The 21,160-nt window shown below is 36.0% G+C and overlaps 1 protein-coding gene across 2 annotated transcripts in view; it reads left to right on the forward strand.

Moving 5' to 3' along the window:
* The window catches only part of ASCC3 (activating signal cointegrator 1 complex subunit 3), a 331,129-nt gene that overhangs the window by 121,952 nt on the left and 188,017 nt on the right, over nucleotides 1-21,160 (forward strand). For both annotated transcript variants that reach the window (XM_061131702.1, XM_061131703.1), the window contains exon 11: nucleotides 7,644-7,808. In XM_061131702.1, the coding sequence (XP_060987685.1) occupies nucleotides 7,644-7,808 (165 nt within the window). The remainder of the gene's footprint in view (nucleotides 1-7,643; nucleotides 7,809-21,160) is intronic.

Here is a 21,160-nt window from a genome sequence, read left to right on the forward strand (position 1 = left end):
ATTCTCTAGTTATAAACACATGCAATCTAGAAAGTATTTTTCTTAAATGTTTAATTTTGAGCTATATATTGTTAGGAGCCTTTTATCCCTTACTCCAGAGCTCCATGCTCTGTTCCTTTGCAAATATTAGGATTTCTTATTGAGTTATACTTTGTTTCTTTATTTAGTAAATGTTTACCTTTGAGCTTTTAACTAACAATAGTATCGTACAGATTTTTTTTTGAACATCAAGATGCCAAGATACATTTCAGATTATATTCCTTATGCTTTAGCTTGACCATTTCTGTACTTTCAACAAAAATATAATGATACTTTTGTAGTGGAAGATTCTCCAAATAACTTTTATATTTTCATTTATATTTCATTTTGAAAGCTGTGATCCTTGACATAAGTATATAGCTAGATACTTCAGAATACTTTGGGCTTTACATGTGTGCGTGTGCACTCAGGCGTGTGAATTGGTGGGAGAGGAGGGAACATAAAAAAAGGTAGAAAAGGAAGTAGTTGGAACGAACTGATTTGTTGTAGTGTCCCAGGGGGCAGGTATAATCTGCAGGCTGTCAGGTTCCATTACGGGGGTTGTTGCCATCGATCAGAACTGACATTTGTAAAGCAGAGTTTAGTATCACTGTAATTATATGTGTGTTTACGGAATTTAAACCGTGTGACATTTTAGATTTTATCCTTAAATTAAAACATTCATATAATTTATAGGCTTGTTGGTTGAGTAAGTATGTGATTATGTATTTTAAAAAGGAAGATAGATTTCTTAAATCCTGCAAACAGTTGCATGGTCTAAGTCTATAGCATTAAAATGTGATTTGTAACAGCTCCAGGCTGACTGTTTTCACACAGAAAATGTATTGAGCACACATTCTTGAATATTGTTCTTTAGCGTAGTTAATAGATCCCAAACATTTTCAACTAAATGTACAGTATTTCATCAATTGTAAGATATTAGAAAAATTTATTTTTTTTTAACTTCCTAGTGACACACGAAATGATGATATAGCTCAAAATCAATAGCTCTTGCGACTTGATGAAGTATAGTGATATACTTTTTTATGATATACTTTTTTATTTTAATGACAATATTTTAATATTTTACCATTTTGTTTTTTAAAATCTAATGTAATGAGTTTAAACAATTAAAATTTTTTTCTACAGTCTAAGTACCAAAAATTTCAAAATTAATTTTAAATATAGTAAAGGTAAGAAAGCATGCTTTCACTTTTAAAATTTGTTATATTCCTTTGACTTAACATTTTAAATATAGTTTTAATTTATAGCCATCTGCCTCAAGGAAAAATACTGCTCCAACAGTCAAAATGTTTTTGAAAAATGTTTAAAATTCAGTAGGATATCAGTGTGACTTGTATAGCTTTAAATAGATATAACAGGATTTGTTAAGCATAAAACTGTATTTAGATATCACAAACATTCTGTCTTAAGCTGGATATATATTTCTATTAGTGATATAATTTCAAGACTGTTTTCTGTATAATGAATTAATTTATTGGAATTAGAAAGTTTTATGGACTGGTCTGTGTATGGAAAATATGAATATTGAAAAATAAGAATAAATCTTACTTTTAAATAGACATCAACAATGATAACATTAAGGAACTATGGGAATTATGAATTCTAAAATAGGTGTCTTAATTTCTCTTCTTGGCTCAAAACCTTTCTATAAATATGTCAAAACTTTCCTATCTCATTGCTTTTAGTGCTTATAGAGGTCTCTGGTTGAGGAGAAGATTGATAAGTGGTCAGGAAATTGACATAAATATAGAAGTTGTCATTTGTATGAAAAACAAATCCAATCAGTAGCTTGAAGAACGTGGACTTCTATGTAAAAGATTTTATATTTGATTCCTTCCTCAGGATGCTTGTGGTGTGCATAGAAAGATTATACAAGAGATGATATGTGACTAATGCATATTAGAAGCGGAAAGAACAAATTTTGCTTGTTTTTCTTTGTAGCATGTGGTATTTTTTTTTTCTTTCTTTATCCAGCAAACTCTTACTTACCTTTCGCCTGTTCAGTTCAGATATCCCTTCTTGCCATTTAGTTTTTGTTTGTAATTATAAGTTATATGTAATTATAATAGCATGTATGTGCACAGCTTACTGTTACTGAGTAAAATGCATACTCAGAATAGTACAGAAATTGTAAGTGAGCAGCTTGATAAATTTTCCTAAACTGAATACACTGATATAGGCACCACACCGATCAAAATAGTTTTACCACACTTCGGAATCTTTCCTCATTTCTCTGCCATTTGCTGTGTCCTTCTTCCTCTCCAGAGATGACTCCTAGCTTTTCACACCTTATGTTAGTTTCACCTGTTTCAAAACTTCATATCCATGAAGTTTTATACTGTATAACTGGATTCTTTCACTAACAAGATTTTCAGATTTTTACTGTATTATTGCATATAGCAATAGTTTACTCATTTTTGTAGTATAATTGTTTCATTGTATAACTGTTATAAGTTATTTATCTGTATTATTGTTGATGGAAATTTGGCTTCCAGTTTTGAAGTATTATAAATAGTATAGCTATGAAAATTCTAATATACATCTTTAGGTACAAGTACGTGTGCATTTCTGTTCAGTACATAATACACTAGGAATGGAATTGCTGGTCACAAGGCTTGCATATGTTCATCTCTAGTAGGTAATACCAAGCAGCTTTTCAAAATGGTTGTGCGAGTTTTCATTTCCACGATTGTTTCATGAGAGTTCTGGTTCCTCCACATGCTGTCTAAACACATGGTATTTTATGTCTTTCATTTTTAAACTTTTTCCTGCAATATTCAACATCCTTTTATGATTAAAAACTCTCAACAAATTGGGTTGGAATTGTCTTCAGCATAATGAAGTCCATATATAACAAACCTATAATTAACATCATACTCAACAGTGAAAGGTTGAAAACTTTCCTAAGGTTGTTCTTTCTTTGCTTAGATCAGGACAAGGGTGCAGATTCTCGCTAGTCCTGTTCAACATAGTACTGGAAGTCCTAGCCCGCATAATAAAGCAAGAAAAAGAAATAAAGGTCTTCTGAATCAGAAAAGAAGTAATATGGTCACTGCACATATGATTTTATACATAAGAAACCCTAAAGACTCCAGGAAAAATCTTCTGCAACTAAGAAACAACTTCAGTAAAGTTGCAGGATGCAAAATCAACATGCAGAAATCAGTTGCATTTCTATACACTAACAACGAACTATCAGAAAAAGAAATAAATAATCCCATACACAAGAGCATCAAAAAAAATGTAATGCTTAGAAATAAATTTAACCAAGGAAGTGAAAGATCTGTACACTAAAAACTGTAAGACACTGAGGAAAGAAATTGAAAAATAAATGGAAATAAATAAATCAAAAGATAGCTCATGTCTGTCATACGCTGAAAGAGTTAATATCTTTCATACATTGAAAGAGAAAATGTCTATACTATCTAAACCATTTATGGATTCAGTGCATCCCTATCAAAATTCCATTATCATTTTTCACAGAAATGGAAAAATGCATTTTAAAGTTAGTATGTAACCACGAAAGACCCAAAGAGCCAAAGCAATCCTGAGAATGGACAAAGCTGAAGGTGTCAGACTTCCTAATTTTAATCTATACTACAAAACTATAGTAATCAAAAAGTATGGTACTGTCAGAAAAACAGACACATAGACCAATGGAACAGAAGAGAGACTAGAAATTAACTCACACATATACCATCTACTAATATTTGACAGTTGAGCTGGAAACAGTTGGGAGAGAATGATCTCTTTGGTAAATTGTATGGGGAGAAGTGGATAACCATATGCAGAGGAATGAAAATGGTCACCTATTTTGTATTGCTTAGAAAAAATTAAGGGGCTTCCCAGGTGGCACTGGTGGTAAGGAAACTGCCTGGCAATGCAGGAGACAGAAGAGAAGAGGGTGTGATCCCTGCGTCGGGAAGATCCCTGGGTTGGGAAGATCCCCTGGAGGAGGGCATGGCAACCCACTCCAGTTTTCTTGCCTGGAGAATCCCACGGACAGAGAAGCCTGGAGGGCTACAGTCCGTAGGGTTGCAAAGAGTGGGAGACTGAAGTAACTCTACACAATAAGTTAACTCAAAATGGATTAAAGGCTTACATGTAAGGCCTGGAACTGTAAGACTGCTACTTCAAGAAAACAGAGAAAAAAGCTCTTTGACATTGATCTTGGGAATGAATATTGGATATGACACCAAAAGCCCATGAAACAGAAGTGGAAAAAAAGCTTCCACACAGCAAAAGAAATAGCAGAATGAGAAGGTTACCTGTAGGAGAAGATATTAGCAAGCCATCTATCTGATAAGAAGTTAATATCCACACAACTCAAAAGCAAAACACACACATAACAACACAAAAGCCAAACCAAAAACAAAACAACAAAAAATGGACAGAGGACTAGAATAGACATTTTTTCAAAGAAGGCATGCAAATGACCCACAAGTACAGTAAAAGATATTTAACTTCACTAATCAGCAGGGAAATGCAAGTCATAATCACAATGAGGTATCCCCTTACAGCTGTCAGATTGACTTGTTATCAAAAAAGACAAGAGATGACAAATATGGGTGAGGACGTGGAGAAAAGGGATCTTTTGTGCACTGTTGTAAGCTGGTGTTGTAAGCTGGGAATGTGAACGTGTACTGCCACTATGGAAACAGTTTGAAGGTCTCCCAAAAAGTTAAAAATAGAACTACCATATGATGCAGCCATTCTACTTATGGGTATAAATCAGAAGGAACTGAAACCATTATCCTGAAGAGAGATTGCTCTCTGATGTTCTTTGCAGCTTTATTCACAATAGCTAAGATATGGAGACAATCCTAAGTGTTCACCAAGAAATGAATGGACAAAAAAAATGTGGCATATGTGTAGAGTAGAATATTATTCAGCCATAAAAAATGGAAATTCAGCCTTTTCCCACAATGGAACGGACCTTGAGGTCATTATGCTAAGTGAAATAAGTCAGAAAGGAAAAGACAAATACTGTTATGTTCTCACTTGTATATGGGGGAAGAAAAGCCAAACTCAAGAAAGAAAGAGAGTACAATGTTGGTTGCCAGGAACTTAGGGATAAGGGAAATGGGAAAATGTTGGTCAAAGTATGCGAACTTGTAGATGTAAGATGAACGTGTTCTGGGGATCTGATATACAGTGCAGTGAGTATAGTTAACATTCCTGTGTTACATCCTTGAAAGTTGTTGAGAGAGCAGATTTTAAATATTATCACCACACACACGCACACACACACGCACACACACACACACTCAAACACAAAAGTGATATGAAGTGAGGGGAAGAAAGTGTTAACTGACCTCATTGTGGTAATCGTTTTATAATATGTATGTGTATCAAATCATCACATTGTGCATTTAAGTTTGTATATGTTACATGTCAGAAATAATGCAATAGACAAAAAAAGGTAAGGAGAGGTAAAGTGATTTCTCCTAGGTCACAATGTTTTAAAAGGCAAAAGATTATGTTTATGTTAGTTACCAGATGAAGTGGTTCTAGCAAGGCTTAGGTCTTTTGCTTTAGCTGTCAAATGGATGGAGCATTTTAAATTGAATGTACCAAATTGTTGACACAATAGTGGTGTATAGCATCTCAACCATGCCATTTTACCAGTGGTTCGGCTAAAATTGGAACCGTTTGGAATAATGATTTTTACACTCCTAAAGGAATAAAGTACATGTATTGAGAGAAATTTGAGTTGACAGTAAAAATATTGACAGTTAACCCATGCCCTAATACAAGAGCAGATGGAAATGTCTTGCATGAGTTCCAATTCATTAAGCAAATGTGACACTTTATTTTCTAGCCATTTTTGTTCAGGGAATTAGAGTAATGAAATGGTAATATAAATGAAGTCATTTCTCACTGTGCTGAAAGTATAGAAAACAAAATGCTAAAATGGATTTTTAAGGTTTGGTAGTATAGTTTTCTTATATCTGAAAAATTTTATTTTAAAATTTAGTTGTTACCACATTATTAGCTTTTTACTATACTTTGTAACTTTCTTAACATTTATCAATTGTAAGCTTATTTTATATTTTAATGTAATATGAATTTACAATTTAGAAGAATTGTTGCTTTTGAAAACACATGGGAATGTTTTTTAGGATTTTCAGTTAAAGAGTTGTTAGTGAGTGATCCCTGAGCATATTTGTAAGATATATCTTGGATTGTTTTAAATTGTCATTTTTCAAAGTAGAAGTTATGTTTAAATTATTGGAATATAAAAGATGTTAATTAATGCATAGTGAATGTTTCAAACCATTTTAGATCTTAAAATTCATTATACATCTATTTATACTTAATTCCAGTAGCATATTTTTTTCAATGTAACATTTGATGTGGCTTCAATATTACCATTTAACTCTAGCAAATTAAACTATGTAACTTCAGATTCATAGTATTTTGCACCTTAGATATGAATGCCTTAATCTATTTCATTATAGTTTGCCAATTAATGTTATATTGAAATACAAATGCTAAATTTTGTGGTTGACATAGTTTATTTCAAAGTGATCGTGATATCTCTAATAATGCAACAGATTATCCTGATAAACTTGGATTATGTATTTATTAAGAAGTATGTGATTTGCATTCTAAAAAAATAAGATCACCATTCCCGTAAGCAACTTCAAAACAGACATGAGAGTAATAGCACAACAAAAATGTTGAACAAATCTGACTCCCATCTCATTGAACTGCTTCACGAAATAGTTGAATTTTGATTATCATCAGGCTCTATAATCTGATATACTGGCTAAGAGAAAACTTCAGTTTTTGACTTGTTACCTCACATGTTAAATATATACTAGTGTAATATTTCCATAGTAGGAGGTTTATTAAACTTGTCTTTTTCTCTGCCATAGTATGCTTTTAGAGGACACAAGCCAATTCAATATGTAGAAAGCAAATAGATTTATAATCACAGCTCACGTCAAATGGTCTCTTCTAGGAACTTAAATACCCTGGGCTCACCTTCTGCTCTGGGTACCCTGGGTCTCCAGTGACTCATTGTTTTTATTGCTATTGTGTGCCGGTTATGCTGTGGTATGTGTATTGTTTTTTGGAATAAAGAGCTGCATATATTAGTTGATATTAAAGGTGGTAGTTTTTTAAAACTGTGTATCAGTAGTAAAGTTTCCTCCAAATTTGGAGAAGTATAGACAGGTGACCATTCCTAGAGTAGGTTCCTGGTATCCTTTTCATTTCCTTTTAATGCTTTGTTCACTTGTTTTTATCCCTTTTCAAATGAAAGCCATTATCAGTACACACTTGTTTAAAAGATAGTGTCATTTTTTTTTAATATTGTAAGATACATTTTAAATATGCTTGTGTAATTTGTACACTTTACAGTACAATTTACTGACAGACTACCTTCACTGAGTTTTAAATAACTGCTTAATATCACAACTTATAGCGAAGTGACTGTTGTATATAGGGAATCAGATATCATTCTGGGTATCTTTAACACCTTTTATTTGATCTGTATACAAGTGGTCAATCATATTTCTTTTTGAATGACAGTAAAAATTTAAGTAATATATGATCTTTTTCCTCTTTTAAATTTATCTTTTCTTGTGTTATAGATGCTTGTGACCACACCAGAAAAATGGGATGTAGTAACAAGAAAGAGTGTTGGAGATGTAGCTCTTTCCCAAATTGTAAAGCTCCTTATTCTTGATGAAGTCCATTTACTGCATGAAGATAGAGGACCAGTATTAGAAAGCATAGTGGCACGAACTTTACGGCAGGTAAGAGGAAGTTATATGTATGCTTATTTTGAGGGGTAAGTTTTTAAACTTTAACCTTGCATTCAAAGAAATATTAACATGTGTTGTGTATGGGGAAAAAGATCATTTTAGTGTGGATAAACCTATAGGTATTTCATTTTTATGTTAAAAGTACCTGATTGTTCTTCTTTTCAAGTCTCATTTCATTGAAGTCTCTTTAAATTAACCAAAATAAATACAGGAAAACTTCGAAACCTGTGTTTTGTATCTATTATTGACAAAGCAGTATTACACTTGATCTTAGCCGAAAGACCGAGAAGCAGTTGACTAAACAATGTTAACATAATGGTAGAACATAGGACACTGTTAGTGGTTCATCCAGTTTTCTCCATGCCTAAACTCTCCCTGCTGAAAAGGGAGTGAGAATCCTCTGACTGCCGAGGTCCAGCTTGTGGATTAATCAGCAGTCTCATCCACTCATCCCTGGTAGTTAAGCTGGTAAAGAATCCGCCCGCAATGCAGGAGACCCCAGTTCGATTCCTGGGTCAGAAAGATCCCCTGGAGAAAGAGTAGGCTACCCACACCAGGATTCTTGGACTTCCCTGGTGGCTCAGCTGGTAAAGAATCCACCTGCAATGTGGGAGGCCTGGGTTCCATCCCTGGGTTGGTAAGATCCCCTGGAGAAGGGAAAGGCTACCCACTCCAATATTCTGGCCTGGAGAATTCCATGGACTGTACAGTCCATGAGGTCACAAAGAGTCGAACACAACTGAGCGACTTTCACTTTCACATCCACTCAGTGACCTCTTCCAGCACAAGATCCAGTCACTTGCCATCTTCTTTTTTATTTTAAATATTTACCCTGGGAAAAAAGCACTTCCTTGCCAGTATCACCTAAGTCTCTGCATGTAGTCCATATCTCTCTGCTGACTTCTAGTCCTGTCCAAACATAGTTGGTATTTCTACTTTGATATTCCAAAGACATCTCTTGCTAAACATGTCAGAAACTCTGTCTTTTCTCCCATATATTTATATAGGGCATCACAATTCACTCAGTTCTCAAGCCCAAATTAAGTGTGTGGGAGTGGCCTCCAAGTGTTCCTTCTTCTTCAACACTGTGCCTCACCCCAGTAACTAGATAGACATAAATTCCTTCACATTTCCTATCTTGAATAGCTGTCATCTAGATCTCGCTATGGGAATTTAAACAAAAAAGGGAGTACAGAACTTATGAAGTTTATGTTGCATTTTCAAATATTTTAAAATAATGTATTTTAATCTGGTAAATATACCATAAAATTCTAGATGAATTAATGATTTAACTATATCAGACAAAACTCAGTGTATTAAAGAGAGCATTTTGAAAATAACCTTGGCGTGGATACACTCTATGCAAAGTGCAAAACTCCAAAGGCTATAAAGGAAACATGTGACTCATTTGAATATGCATTAAAAACTTTTGACCAGTAAAGTTACCTCCATAAAGATAAAATGTAAGAATAATAGAAATTATTTGTCACACATAAAATAAGCTTAGATGTCCTTTGTACTTAAAAGGTTATTGTAAACTAATAAATATTTGTTGTTCAGTCACTAAGTCTTGTCCTACTCTTTGCAAACCCATGGACTGCATCATGTCAGGCTCCTCTATCCTTCACTATCTCCGCGAGTTTGCTCAAATTCATGTCCACTGAGTCAGTGATGCTATCTAACCATCTCATCCAATGCCACCCTCTTCTTTTGCTTTCAGTCTTTCCCAGCATCAGTCTTTTCCAATGACTCAGCTCTTGGCATCTGGGTGGCCCAAGAATTGGAGCTTCAGCATCAGTCCTTCCAATGATTATCCAGGACTGATTTCCTTTAGGATTGACTGGTTTGATCTCCTTGCTGTCCAAGGGACCCTCCAGAGTCTTCTCTAGCACCACAATTTGAAAGCATCAATTCTTCAGCATTCAGCCTTTATGGTCCAACTCTTACATCCATACATGACTACTGGAAAAACCATAGCTTTGACTGTATGGATCTTTGCTGGCAAAGTGATGTCTATACTTTTTAATAGGCTGTCTAGGTTTCTCATAGCTTTCCTTCCAAGGAGTAAGCATCTTTTAATTTCATGGCTGCAGTCACCATCTGCAGTAGTTTTGGAGCCCAAGAAAATAGAGTCTGTCACTGTTTCAGTTGTTTCCCCATCTGTTTGCCATGAAGTGAGGGGACCAGATGCCATGGCCTTAGTTTTTTGAATGTTGAGTTTCAAGCCAGCCTTTTCACCAAGACTCTTTCATCAAGAGTCTTTTTAGTTCCTATTCATCTTCTGCCATTAGACTGGCAGGACCATCTGCGTATCTGAGGTTGTTGATAGTAAGAAATATAAGTTTTTTAAAAATTTGGAAAAAGCACTTTACAGTGGAAATAAAAATACTTAAAATCATAGAAAAGAAGCTTAAAAATAATTCAGATTAGCTTGAGACATTCCTCTTCCATTAGATTGGCAAAAGTGAAAAAAAAATGTAATTTGAAAACTCTCACTGAACTATGCTTTTCCTCCTAGAGTTCTATCCTATGGAAATAATAGCACAGAAACATAGATATAGTAACACCAGTATTCACTGATGCTTTCTTGTTAATGCAGAATATTGGAAACAATCCAAATGATCAACAAAAGAAAATATGATTGAATAAATCCTATTGCTGCTGCTGCTGCTGCTAAGTCGCTTCAGTCGTGTCTGACTCTGTGCAACCCCATAGATGGCAGCCCACCAGGCTCCTCCATCCATGGGATTTTCCAGGCAAGAGTACTGGAGTGGGTTGCCATTGCCTTCTCTGAATAAATCCTATTACAGTCATCAAATAAAATGCTACTTTGCAGTCTTTTAAGAAGAATGAGACAGAGCTATAAGAACCAGACTTAAAAGATATCCAGGTTATAATTTTCATTTGAAAGACAAGCTGGGTCCTGTATATATAGCACAATCCCAGTGGGGGATAAAGGCGATATATTCTCATTCACTCATTTACTGAACATCTGTTAACTACCTGCTGTGTGCCAGCTTCATGGTTCAAGGTGGTGTGGATGTAGTTAACAAATTTCTTGCCTCCATTTAGATTTTTAAGCTGGGGTAGAGTAGGGTGCATAGATGTGAAAGCATATGAAACAACTGTAAAAGTGGTTTTATAGTAGGGATGGAATTAGAGGACTCTTTAGGACATGTCCACTTTTTACCATATAAAAATATGTGCATACAGACACACAGACACAGAATACAAAGAGTTGAAATATTCAAGTAGGCACACAAAAATCAAAGATTTTAGCTAATACTCAACTTAGAACAGCATCAAGAATACATGTGGTTGTGAAAAGTCTGCAGCTGCCGCCACTGTTCTCTTTTGCTCTGGCAGTTAGTTTACTTGTGAAGTCTTGAAAAGAATCATTCAGGGCATCATTTATGCAAAAGAGAGCTATTTTGATCATGAGATTTTTAAATAAAAATTTTAACAGCTTTATTGAGGTATGATTGACATAGAAAGCAGTGCATATGATTAGCATATGGGGTAAGTGAGTTTGTGGTTAACAGAAGGTATTACTTCCCATGGTGATACTTCCTGACCATAAGATGTTTTGACTTGGTACCTTGATATGTGCATAGCTTAGTGATGTTTTTCAGGGAGCCCAGGCCACATGAGTCCATACATTCCTGGTTTGTTTGCATTGAGCTATCTGGAGAGACCATGTCCATCAGCTAAAAGCATTACAAAGATAAGGCTTTCCTGCAACTATAGAGCATTAGAGGTCAAGTAAATACCCATTAGTATAATTGCCAAGAGGACTATCAGCAGCATGTTTTCAAGGGAGTTTGACCAGGGCATCTTTCTTTCTTGAGCACTCCCAACTGAGGGAGAAAATAGACTGCAAGGGTGCTGTATACACATACACACAGACACACATTATGTACCGTATATACTTGGAGGCACTCATTAAAATTCATAAATATCTTGTAAATTATAAATGTTCAATAGTATAATTTTCTATATGTAGTTTATAAACTATATGATGTAAAATGTATAAAATTATATATTATGTTTTTAATTATGTGTAGTGCAATTGGAAACGGCAACCCACTCCAGTACTCTTGCCTAGAGAATCCTGTGGACAGAGGAGCCTGGCAGGCTGCCGTCTATGGGGTCGCACAGAGTCGGACACAACTGAAGCGACTTAGCAGCAGCAGCAGCAGCAGGGCAATTATAAATATGTTATTAGAAGATACAGGAACATATAATATGTTGTTTGTAATATGGATATATAATATGTAAATATCCCTGGTAATGCAGCTGTAAAGAATCACCTGCAATGCAGGAGACCCCCGTTCGATTCCTGGGTGGGGAAGATCCCCTGGAGAAGGGATAGACTACCCACTCCAGTATTCTTGGGCTTCCCTGGTGGCTCAGATGGTAAAGAATCCACCTGCAAAGCAGGAGATCTGGGTTCAGTCCCTGGGTTGGGAAGATCCGCTAGAGGAGGGCATAGCTACCCACTCCAGTATTCTTGCCTGGAGAATCCCATGGACAGAGGAGCCTGGTGGGCTATGGTCCATGGGGTCGCACAGAGTCAGACGTGGCTGAGCAACTCAGCACAGCACAGCGGTATTTAAATATATAATATATTAATTCATCTTGTACATGAGCATCTTCATAATATAGCCAAATTCCAATTGTATAGTTTATCAGTACTATGCTCATAAACCTTTGCTGACTTGCTGTTTGTTTATCTTAAGAAAAATGTTTAAATACCTTAGCTGGACATAAAAGTCTACTAAAACCCTGATCTATTTGTCTAATTTTAACTTTTCCATTCTATTCCTTAGTTACTTAGGTTCCAACCACACAGAACCAAATTTTTTCCTCCCCCAGTTTTTTTTCCAATACCTCTTTTTTTTCCATCTCCTTCAGAGATGAAACTAATCTTACTTAAGTCAGAATGTATCTTTATGAGATTAAGGGTTATAAATGCAGAATTGTATATTATCACTCCACAGATCTATCTGTTGAAAACCTACTGTTCTTTAGAATCTGCCCAGAATCACTTCTATGAAGTGTTTCCTAGTTCACCGCTTGGCATGAATCCCACCTTTTCTGTGTTCCCTCGGTATTCCCTTTCTTTGCACATTTTTAGCACTTACTACAGTCTTCATTATAATTTCACAACTTGTTATATTTAATTCTGTCTTTATTTGTGGCCCTCACTAGTTTTTAATCTCCTTGACAGAATGATCTATATGATTCTCCTCATATTTCCCGTGTATTAGTGCAGTGCAGAGCAGTGCTCATAAATATTTTTATAAAAAGCAAAGTTCCTATTTTTTATTTGTTCTTGTGATTACCAGCCATTCCCAGTAGATGGCAGTGCTTCACATGGCACTTTGTAACTAGCATGGACACACCATAGGGAGCTTTTCTAATGCGATGTAGATTCTGTTCAGGTTCTAAAATTACATGATGGAATTAGGTACTAAATTCACAACATCCTTGGCATGAGAGAGATTTGGAAAAGAGAAAAGTAGAGTAAAAGCCAAATCTGTTGTATTTAACAGTGTTGAACTAACATTAGTTGTTTTAACTAAATTTACTTTCAGTGAGTAGGGAGACTTTGTCCAGACTTAGATTTTATGTGAGAGAAAATGCTATAAAAATTTGCTGCCTATTTTTTGGGCTAATGATAAAGAAGAAACTGTAAAATGTTAGCTTTTTTTAGTTTTCAACTATTAATATTTTCAGATTACTCTGTATAGTGTGTAGAGTTTCAAGATGTGGTTTAAGACATAAAGTTTCAAATTATCCATGTTTAAAGGAAAATATTTCTCATACAAACTTACGAGTGTAACAGATTATTTTTAGATTAAAAAGATAACAGTAGTTTTAAAATGGGGGTTTAGCAGAAAAATATCTCTAGTGTTTGCAAGGTGTCGTGTATTTAACATCAAAAGACGTTAAAAATATACTCAATAACTTTTGTGTTGAATGATTTTAATACTAACAGTACCTTTAATATCCTTTCAAATCACCACCAGTAGTAAATAGAACTATGGTATAATTAAAATTATTCTAGGGGACTTCCCTGGTGGTCCCATGACTAGGACTCCATGCTCCCAATGCAGGGGCCCTGTGTTCAATCCCTGGTCAGGGAGCTAGATCCTACATACCACAACTAAAAATTCCTACATGCTGCAACTAAAAGATCCTGCATGCAGCAATGAAGAGCAAGGTCACATGTGCTGCAAATAAGATGTAGTACAGCCAAATAAATAAATGTACTTCAAGATAGCATTCTAATTACTGTAAAAGAGTCTAGTTAATAATACGTAAAGGAGACTTCTTAAATAACAGATAGGGACATCAGTTCCCCTTACTTAGGGTTCCTTGACTTGGGTTGGATTTGCTTGGGAAGCTATGTGTGTATCTCATAGTGTTTTATTTAATCCTCAAACAAGCCCAGATATAACCCATTACAGTGAGTAAGCAGATTCATTTTTGTCCTACTTACAGAATGATTTTGGAAGGGACAGGGCCACATTTCCTCTTAGTTCCTGTAAGTGATATTTGTGTCAGGGAGTGCGGGACCTTGGATTTTCCCAGCCCATGTATGCACTGTATTGAAATATCCAAGGTGAAATCCAGTGTTGGGAACTGCTCACTTAGGTATAGTAACTTGAAGATACCAACATGAGGCAAGCAACTTTTGACTAAGAAGGTCATAAAAAACTGAAAAAATAACTAAAATATTTGCTCAAATAAGTATATCCCATGAATCCCCTTATTTTATGATAGCAAGAACATTAAACATTCCTAGATTTAAAAAAATAATAGTACTGTCTAGTTTTTTGTTACAGATTGAGAATCTTTTTTAATGGATTCTCTCATAAAGGAATTTGGTTGAAGCTTACCAAATTCATTCCAAGTCATGTGTACTTAAATCACATCAGAGATTTTCAAACTTTTTCCCAGGTAAGAAGCCCTTTTTTAAATTAGACTTTAACATGGAAGCCTAGTAAATATATAAAAATATAGGATGAGATGGTTAGATAGCATCACCCACTCAGTGGACGTGAATTTGAGCAAACTCTGGGAGACAGTGAAGGACAGGGAAGCCTGGTGTGCTGCACTCCATGGGATAGCAAAGAGTTGGACACAACTGAGCTATTGAACAACAACAGCAAAATACAATAGAAATTTAGAAAGAAATTCTATATGATAAAAAACTATATATTCCTATCTACATACAAACACACTTATATGTGTGTATATATAGATAGATATAGACACACATACACACATACCTTCTACACTTTGAATTTGATAAGTTGATATAAAACCCAACCATTTGAAAGACTATTCTTCTGACACTTAGAGCTCAGTAAAGTGCTCATGGAAGGAAAAGAGAGAGTGAAATACTCTTATTAGAAAATAATGAAAGTTTACTTAGTACAGACAAATTTATAAGTCAGAGTTCAAATTATGCTCTAAAATGAAACAGATGTGTAGGGACTATAATAACCTAATTATTAAATTTTAACTGCTAGATAATATTAAATAGAATGCTAAAAAATGGAAAAATACCAAAGTTGAAAAAATAAAATTAAATGCAAGATAGAAAAACAATAAACTAGATTTATTAACTTGAGTCCTATAAAAATATTTTTAAAGCTAGTTTTTAAAAAAGTAAAATAAGCTTAGAACAAATCTAATCACAAATAAGTAGAAAACCTATGAGTAAACAGAATTAGAAAGGATAAAGAAATTTTACAGAATGTTTAGAAATGAAAAAAGGTGAGAGTACTGTAAGCTGTAAAAATGTAATTGAACGAGAATGGGGTAGTGTCCTGGGTTCATAAACAGTAAAATGGAGAAGCATCTTGGCACACGAGATTTCTCACAGTGGTTTCTCCGTTTCTGTCACCGGTACCCTAGCGTTGCCAAGCGCAGCATCTTAAACCCCTCTCCCTGGCCTGCGTCTCTAACCACTCTTCTCTTAGGAAACAGCTGTCATCTCTCTTCACTGCTCCCACAGTTTTTAGGAGGTGCTACTGTTCATGGGATGCATCGCAGTGATTTTCGTGTGTGCTTTTTCAGACCCTAAACCCCTGCTTTCCCTGCACTGCATTAAAAGCATAATAAATGACTGGCAAACAAATTAATCAATGTTATCAGCAGTGTTTAGCAGCATAATTAAAATATTACACCCTAGCAGTGAACACAGGAGGATGGCAAGAATTAACATCGACATTTTAGGAATCAGTGAACTAAAATGGACTGGAATCGGCAAACTTAATTCAGATGACCATTATATCTGCTACTGTGGGCAAGAATCCCTTAGAAGAAATGGAGTAGCCCTCATAGTCAACAAAGAATCTGAAATGCAGTACTTGGGTGCAGTCTCAAAAATGACAGAATGATCTCTGTTCATTTCCAAGGCAAACCATTCAATATCATGGTAATCCAAGTCTATACCGCAACCATTAAAGCCAAAGAAGCTGAACTTGAACAATTCTGTGATGACCTACAAGACCTTCTAGAACTAATCCCCAAAAAAGATGTCCTTTTCATCATAGGGGACTAGAATGCCAAGGTAGGAGGTCAAGAGATACCTGGGTTATCAGGCAAGTTTGGCCTTGGAGTACAAAATGAAGCAGGGCAAAGGCTAACAAGAGTTTTGCCAAGAGAACGCTCCAGTCATAGCAAACTCCCTCTTCCAACAACACAAGAGATGAGTCTGCACATGTATGTCACCAGATGATCAATACCGAAATTAGATTGATTATATTATTTGCAGTCAAAGATGGAGAAGCTCTATACAGTCAGCAAAAACGAGACCTGGGGCAGACTGTGGACCACCTCATGAACTCCTTATTGCAAAATTCAGACTTAAACTGAAGAAAGTAGGCAAAACCACTGGACCATTCAGGTATGACCTAAATCAAATCCCTTACAGTTATACGGTGGAAGTGACAAATAGATTTAACAGATTAAATGCGATAGACAGAGTGCCTGAAGAACTATGGATGGAGGTTCGTGACATTGTACAGGAGGTGGTGATCAAAACCATCCCTAAGAAAAAGAAATGCAAAAAGGCAAAATAGTTGTCTGAGGAGGCCTTACAAATAGCTGAGAAAAGAGAAGTGAAAGGCAAAAGAGAAAAGGAAAGATATATCCACCTGAATGCAGAGTTCCAAAGAATGCCAATAAAGGACAATAAAGGACAGAAATGGTATGGACCTAACAGAAGCAGAAGGTATTAAGAAGAGGTGGCAAGAATACACAGAAGAACTATACAAAAAAGCTCTTCATGACCCAGATAATCACGATGGTGTGATCACTCACCTAGAGCCAGACATCCTGGAATGCAAAATCCAGTGGGCCTTAGGAAGCATCACTACGAACAAAGTTAATGGGGGCGATGGAATTCCAGTTGAGCTATTTCAAATCCTAAAAGGTGATGCTGTGAAAGTGCTACACTCAATATGCCAGCAAATTTGGAAAACTCAGCAGTGGCCACAGGACTGGAAAAGGTCAGTGTTCATTTCAATCCCAAAGAAAGGCAATCCCAAAGAATGCTCAAACTACCGCACAATTGCACTCATCTTACATGATAGTAAAGTAATGCTCAAAATTCTCCAAGCCAGACTTCAGCAATATCTGAACTGTGAACTTCCAGTTATTCAAAAATTCAGAAAAAGCAGAGGAACCAGAGATCAAACTGCCAACATCTGCTGGATCATCGAAAAAGCAAGAGAGTTCCAGAAAAACATCTACTTCTGCTTTATTGATTATACCAAAGCCTTTAACTGTGTGGCTCACAACAAACTGTGGAAAATTCAAGAGATGGGAATTCCAGACTGCCTCCTGAGTAATCTGTATGCAGGTCAAGAAGCAACAGTTAGAACTGGACATGGAACAACAGACTGGTTCCAGTTTAGGAAAGGAGTACATCAAGGCAGTGTATTGTCAGCCAGCTAATTTAACTTATATGCAGAGTACCTCATGCGGAATGCTAGACTAGATGAAGCACAAGCTGGAATCAAGATTGCCAGGGTGAATACCAATAACCTCAGATATGCAAATGGCACCACCCTTATAGCAGAAAGTAAAGAGGAATTAAGGAGCATCTTGATGAGAGTGAAAGAGCTGCTTAAAGCTCAACGTTCAAAAAACTAAGATCATGGCATCCGGTCCCATCACTTCATGGCAAATAGATGTGGAAACAATGGAAACAATGACAGATTTTATTTGGGAGGGCTCCAAAACCACTGCAGATGGTGACTGTGGACATGAAATTAAAAGACGCTTGCTTCTTGGAAGAAAAGTTGTGACCAGCCTAGTCAGCATACTAAAAATCCGACACATTACTTTGCTGACAAAAGTCCATATAGACGGAGTTATGGTTTTTCCAGTAGTCACATATGGATGTGAGAGTTGGACCATAAAGAAAGGTGAGCACTGAAGAGTTGATGCTTTTGAGCTGTGGTGTTGGAGAAGACTCTTGAGAGTCCCTTGGACTGCAAGATCACACCAGTCAATCCTCAAGGAAATCAACCCTGAATATTCAGTGGAAGAACAGATGCTGAAACTGAATCTCCAGTACTTGGGCCACCTGATGTAAAGAGTGGACTCATTGGAAAAGACCCTGATGCTGGGAAAAATTGAAGGTGGGAGGAGAAGGGGACGACAGAGATTGAGTTGATTGAATGACATCACTGACTCGAAGGACCTGAGTCTAAGCAAGCTCCGGCTGTCGGTGATAGACAGGGAAGCCTGGCATGCTGCAGTCCATGAGGTTGCAAAGAGTCGGTTATGACTGAGAAACTGAACTGAACTGAGTGAACACAAAGAATGGAGCTTAGTACGTTCTTTGAGAATGTACTTGTGAATTTTCCCCCCAAGTTTTGGCTGTTATTCCACATAAACTCTCCCTTATACACTATATCATTTTAAATTTAAATTTGTAAAACACTAGAAGAATCTGCCTTGATTATTTCAGACTTTCAAGTGTTTGTACTTAAAATGAATTTGAAATTTCTGAACTTGAGAATAAAGAGTATATACTTTAAGTGCTTGAAATTATAAGTTAACACTAAAGCCTAACACATGTCACTTGCCTTGTTACATTTTTAGGAGGAAAACAAAAGAAATCATTTAACTAATAGAATTTGCTGGTTCAGGAAATACACTAAAAGTACATTTTTAATCATTTTTTATATCATTCCACATGCCAAATTCAGGCATATTATCTTTCAGACTATGTGTTATTATTTTTTTTTTTAATTTTTTTTTTATTATTATTATTATTTTTTTCCAGTGGGTTTTGTCATACATTGATATGAATCAGCCATGGATTTACATGTATTCCCAATCCCGATCCCCCCTCCCACCTCCCTCTCCACCCGATTCCTCCGGGTCTTCCCAGTGCACCAGGCCGGAGCACTTGTCTCGTGCATCCCTCCTGGGCTGGTGATCTGTTTCACCATAGATAGTATACATGCTGTTCTTTTGAAATATCCCACCCTCACATTCTCCCACAAAGTTCAAAAGTCTGTTCTGTATTTCTGTGTCTCTTTTTCTGTTCTGCATATAGGGTTATCGTTATCACCTTTCTAAATTCCATATACATGTGTCAGTATGCTGTAATGTTCTTTATCTTTCTGGCTTACTTCACTCTGTATAATGGGCTCCAGCTTCATCCATCTCATTAGGACTGGTTCAAATGAATTCTTTTTAATGGCTGAGTAATATTCCATGGTGTATATGTACCACAGCTTCCTTATCCATTCATCTGCTGATGGGCATCTAGGTTGCTTCCATGTCCTGGCTATTATAAACAGTGCTGCGATGAACATTGGGGTGCACGTGTCTCTTTCAGATCTGGTTTCCTCGGTGTGTATGCCCAGAAGTGGGATTGCTGGGTCATATGGCAGTTCTATGTCCAGTTTTTTAAGGAATCTCCACACTGTTTTCCATAGCGGCTGTACTAGTTTGCATTCCCACCAACAGTGTAAGAGGGTTCCCTTTTCTCCACACCCTCTCCAGCATTTATTGCTTGTAGACTTTTGGATAGCAGCCATCCTGACTGGCGTGTAATGGTACCTCATTGTGGTTTTGATTTGCATTTCTCTAATAATGAGTGATGTTGAGCATCTTTTCATGTGTTTGTTAGCCATCTGTATGTCTTCTTTGGAGAAATGTCTGTTTAGTTCTTTGGCCCATTTTTTGATTGGGTCATTTATTTTTCTGGAATTGAGCTTCAGGAGTTGCTTGTATATTTTTGAGATTAATCCTTTGTCTGTTTCTTCATTTGCTATTATTTTCTCCCAATCTGAGGGCTGTCTTTTCACCTTACTTATAGTTTCCTTTGTAGTGCAAAAGCTTTTAAGTTTCATTAGGTCCCATTTGTTTAGTTTTGCTTTTATTTCCAATATTGTGGGAGGTGGGTCATAGAGGATCTTGCTGTGATTTATGTCGGAGAGTGTTTTGCCTATGTTCTCCTCTAGGAGTTTTATAGTTTCTGGTCTTACATTTAGATCTTTAATCCATTTTGAGTTTATTTTTGTGTATGGTGTTAGAAAGTGTTCTAGTTTCATTCTTTTACAAGTGGTTGACCAGTTTTCCCAGCACCACTTGTTAAAGAGGTTGTCTTTTTTCCATTGTATATCCTTGCCTCCTTTGTCAAAGATAAGGTGTCCATAGGTTCGTGGATTTATCTCTGGGCTTTCTATTCTGTTCCATTGATCTATCTTTCTGTCTTTGTGCCAGTACCATACTGTCTTGATGACTGTGGCTTTGTAGTAGAGTCTGAAGTCAGGCAGGTTGATTCCTCCAGTTCCATTCTTCTTTCTCAAGATTACTTTGGCTATTCGAGGTTTTTTGTATTTCCATACAAATTGTGAAATTCTTTGGTCTAGTTCTGTGAAAAATACCGTTGGTAGCTTGATAGGGATTGCATTGAATCTATAGACTGCTTTGGGGAGAATAGCCATTTTGACAATATTAATTCTTCCAATCCATGAACACGGTATGTTTCTCCATCTGTTTGTGTCCTCTTTGATTTCTTTCATCAGTGTTTTATAGTTTTCTATGTATAGGTCCTTTGTTTCTTTAGGTAGATATACTCCTAAGTATTTTATTCTTTTTGTTGCAATGGTGAATGGTATTGTTTCCTTAATTTCTCTGTCTGTTTTTTCATTGTTAGTATATAGGAATGCAAGGGATTTCTGTGTGTTAATTTTATATCCTGCAACTTTACTATATTCATTGATTAGCTCTAGTAATTTTCTGGTAGAATCTTTAGGGTTTTCTATGTAGAGGATCATGTCATCTGCAAACAGTGAGAG

This window comes from Dama dama, chromosome 28 (assembly GCF_033118175.1).
Source record: "Dama dama isolate Ldn47 chromosome 28, ASM3311817v1, whole genome shotgun sequence".
Taxonomy (NCBI): Eukaryota; Metazoa; Chordata; class Mammalia; order Artiodactyla; family Cervidae; genus Dama; species Dama dama.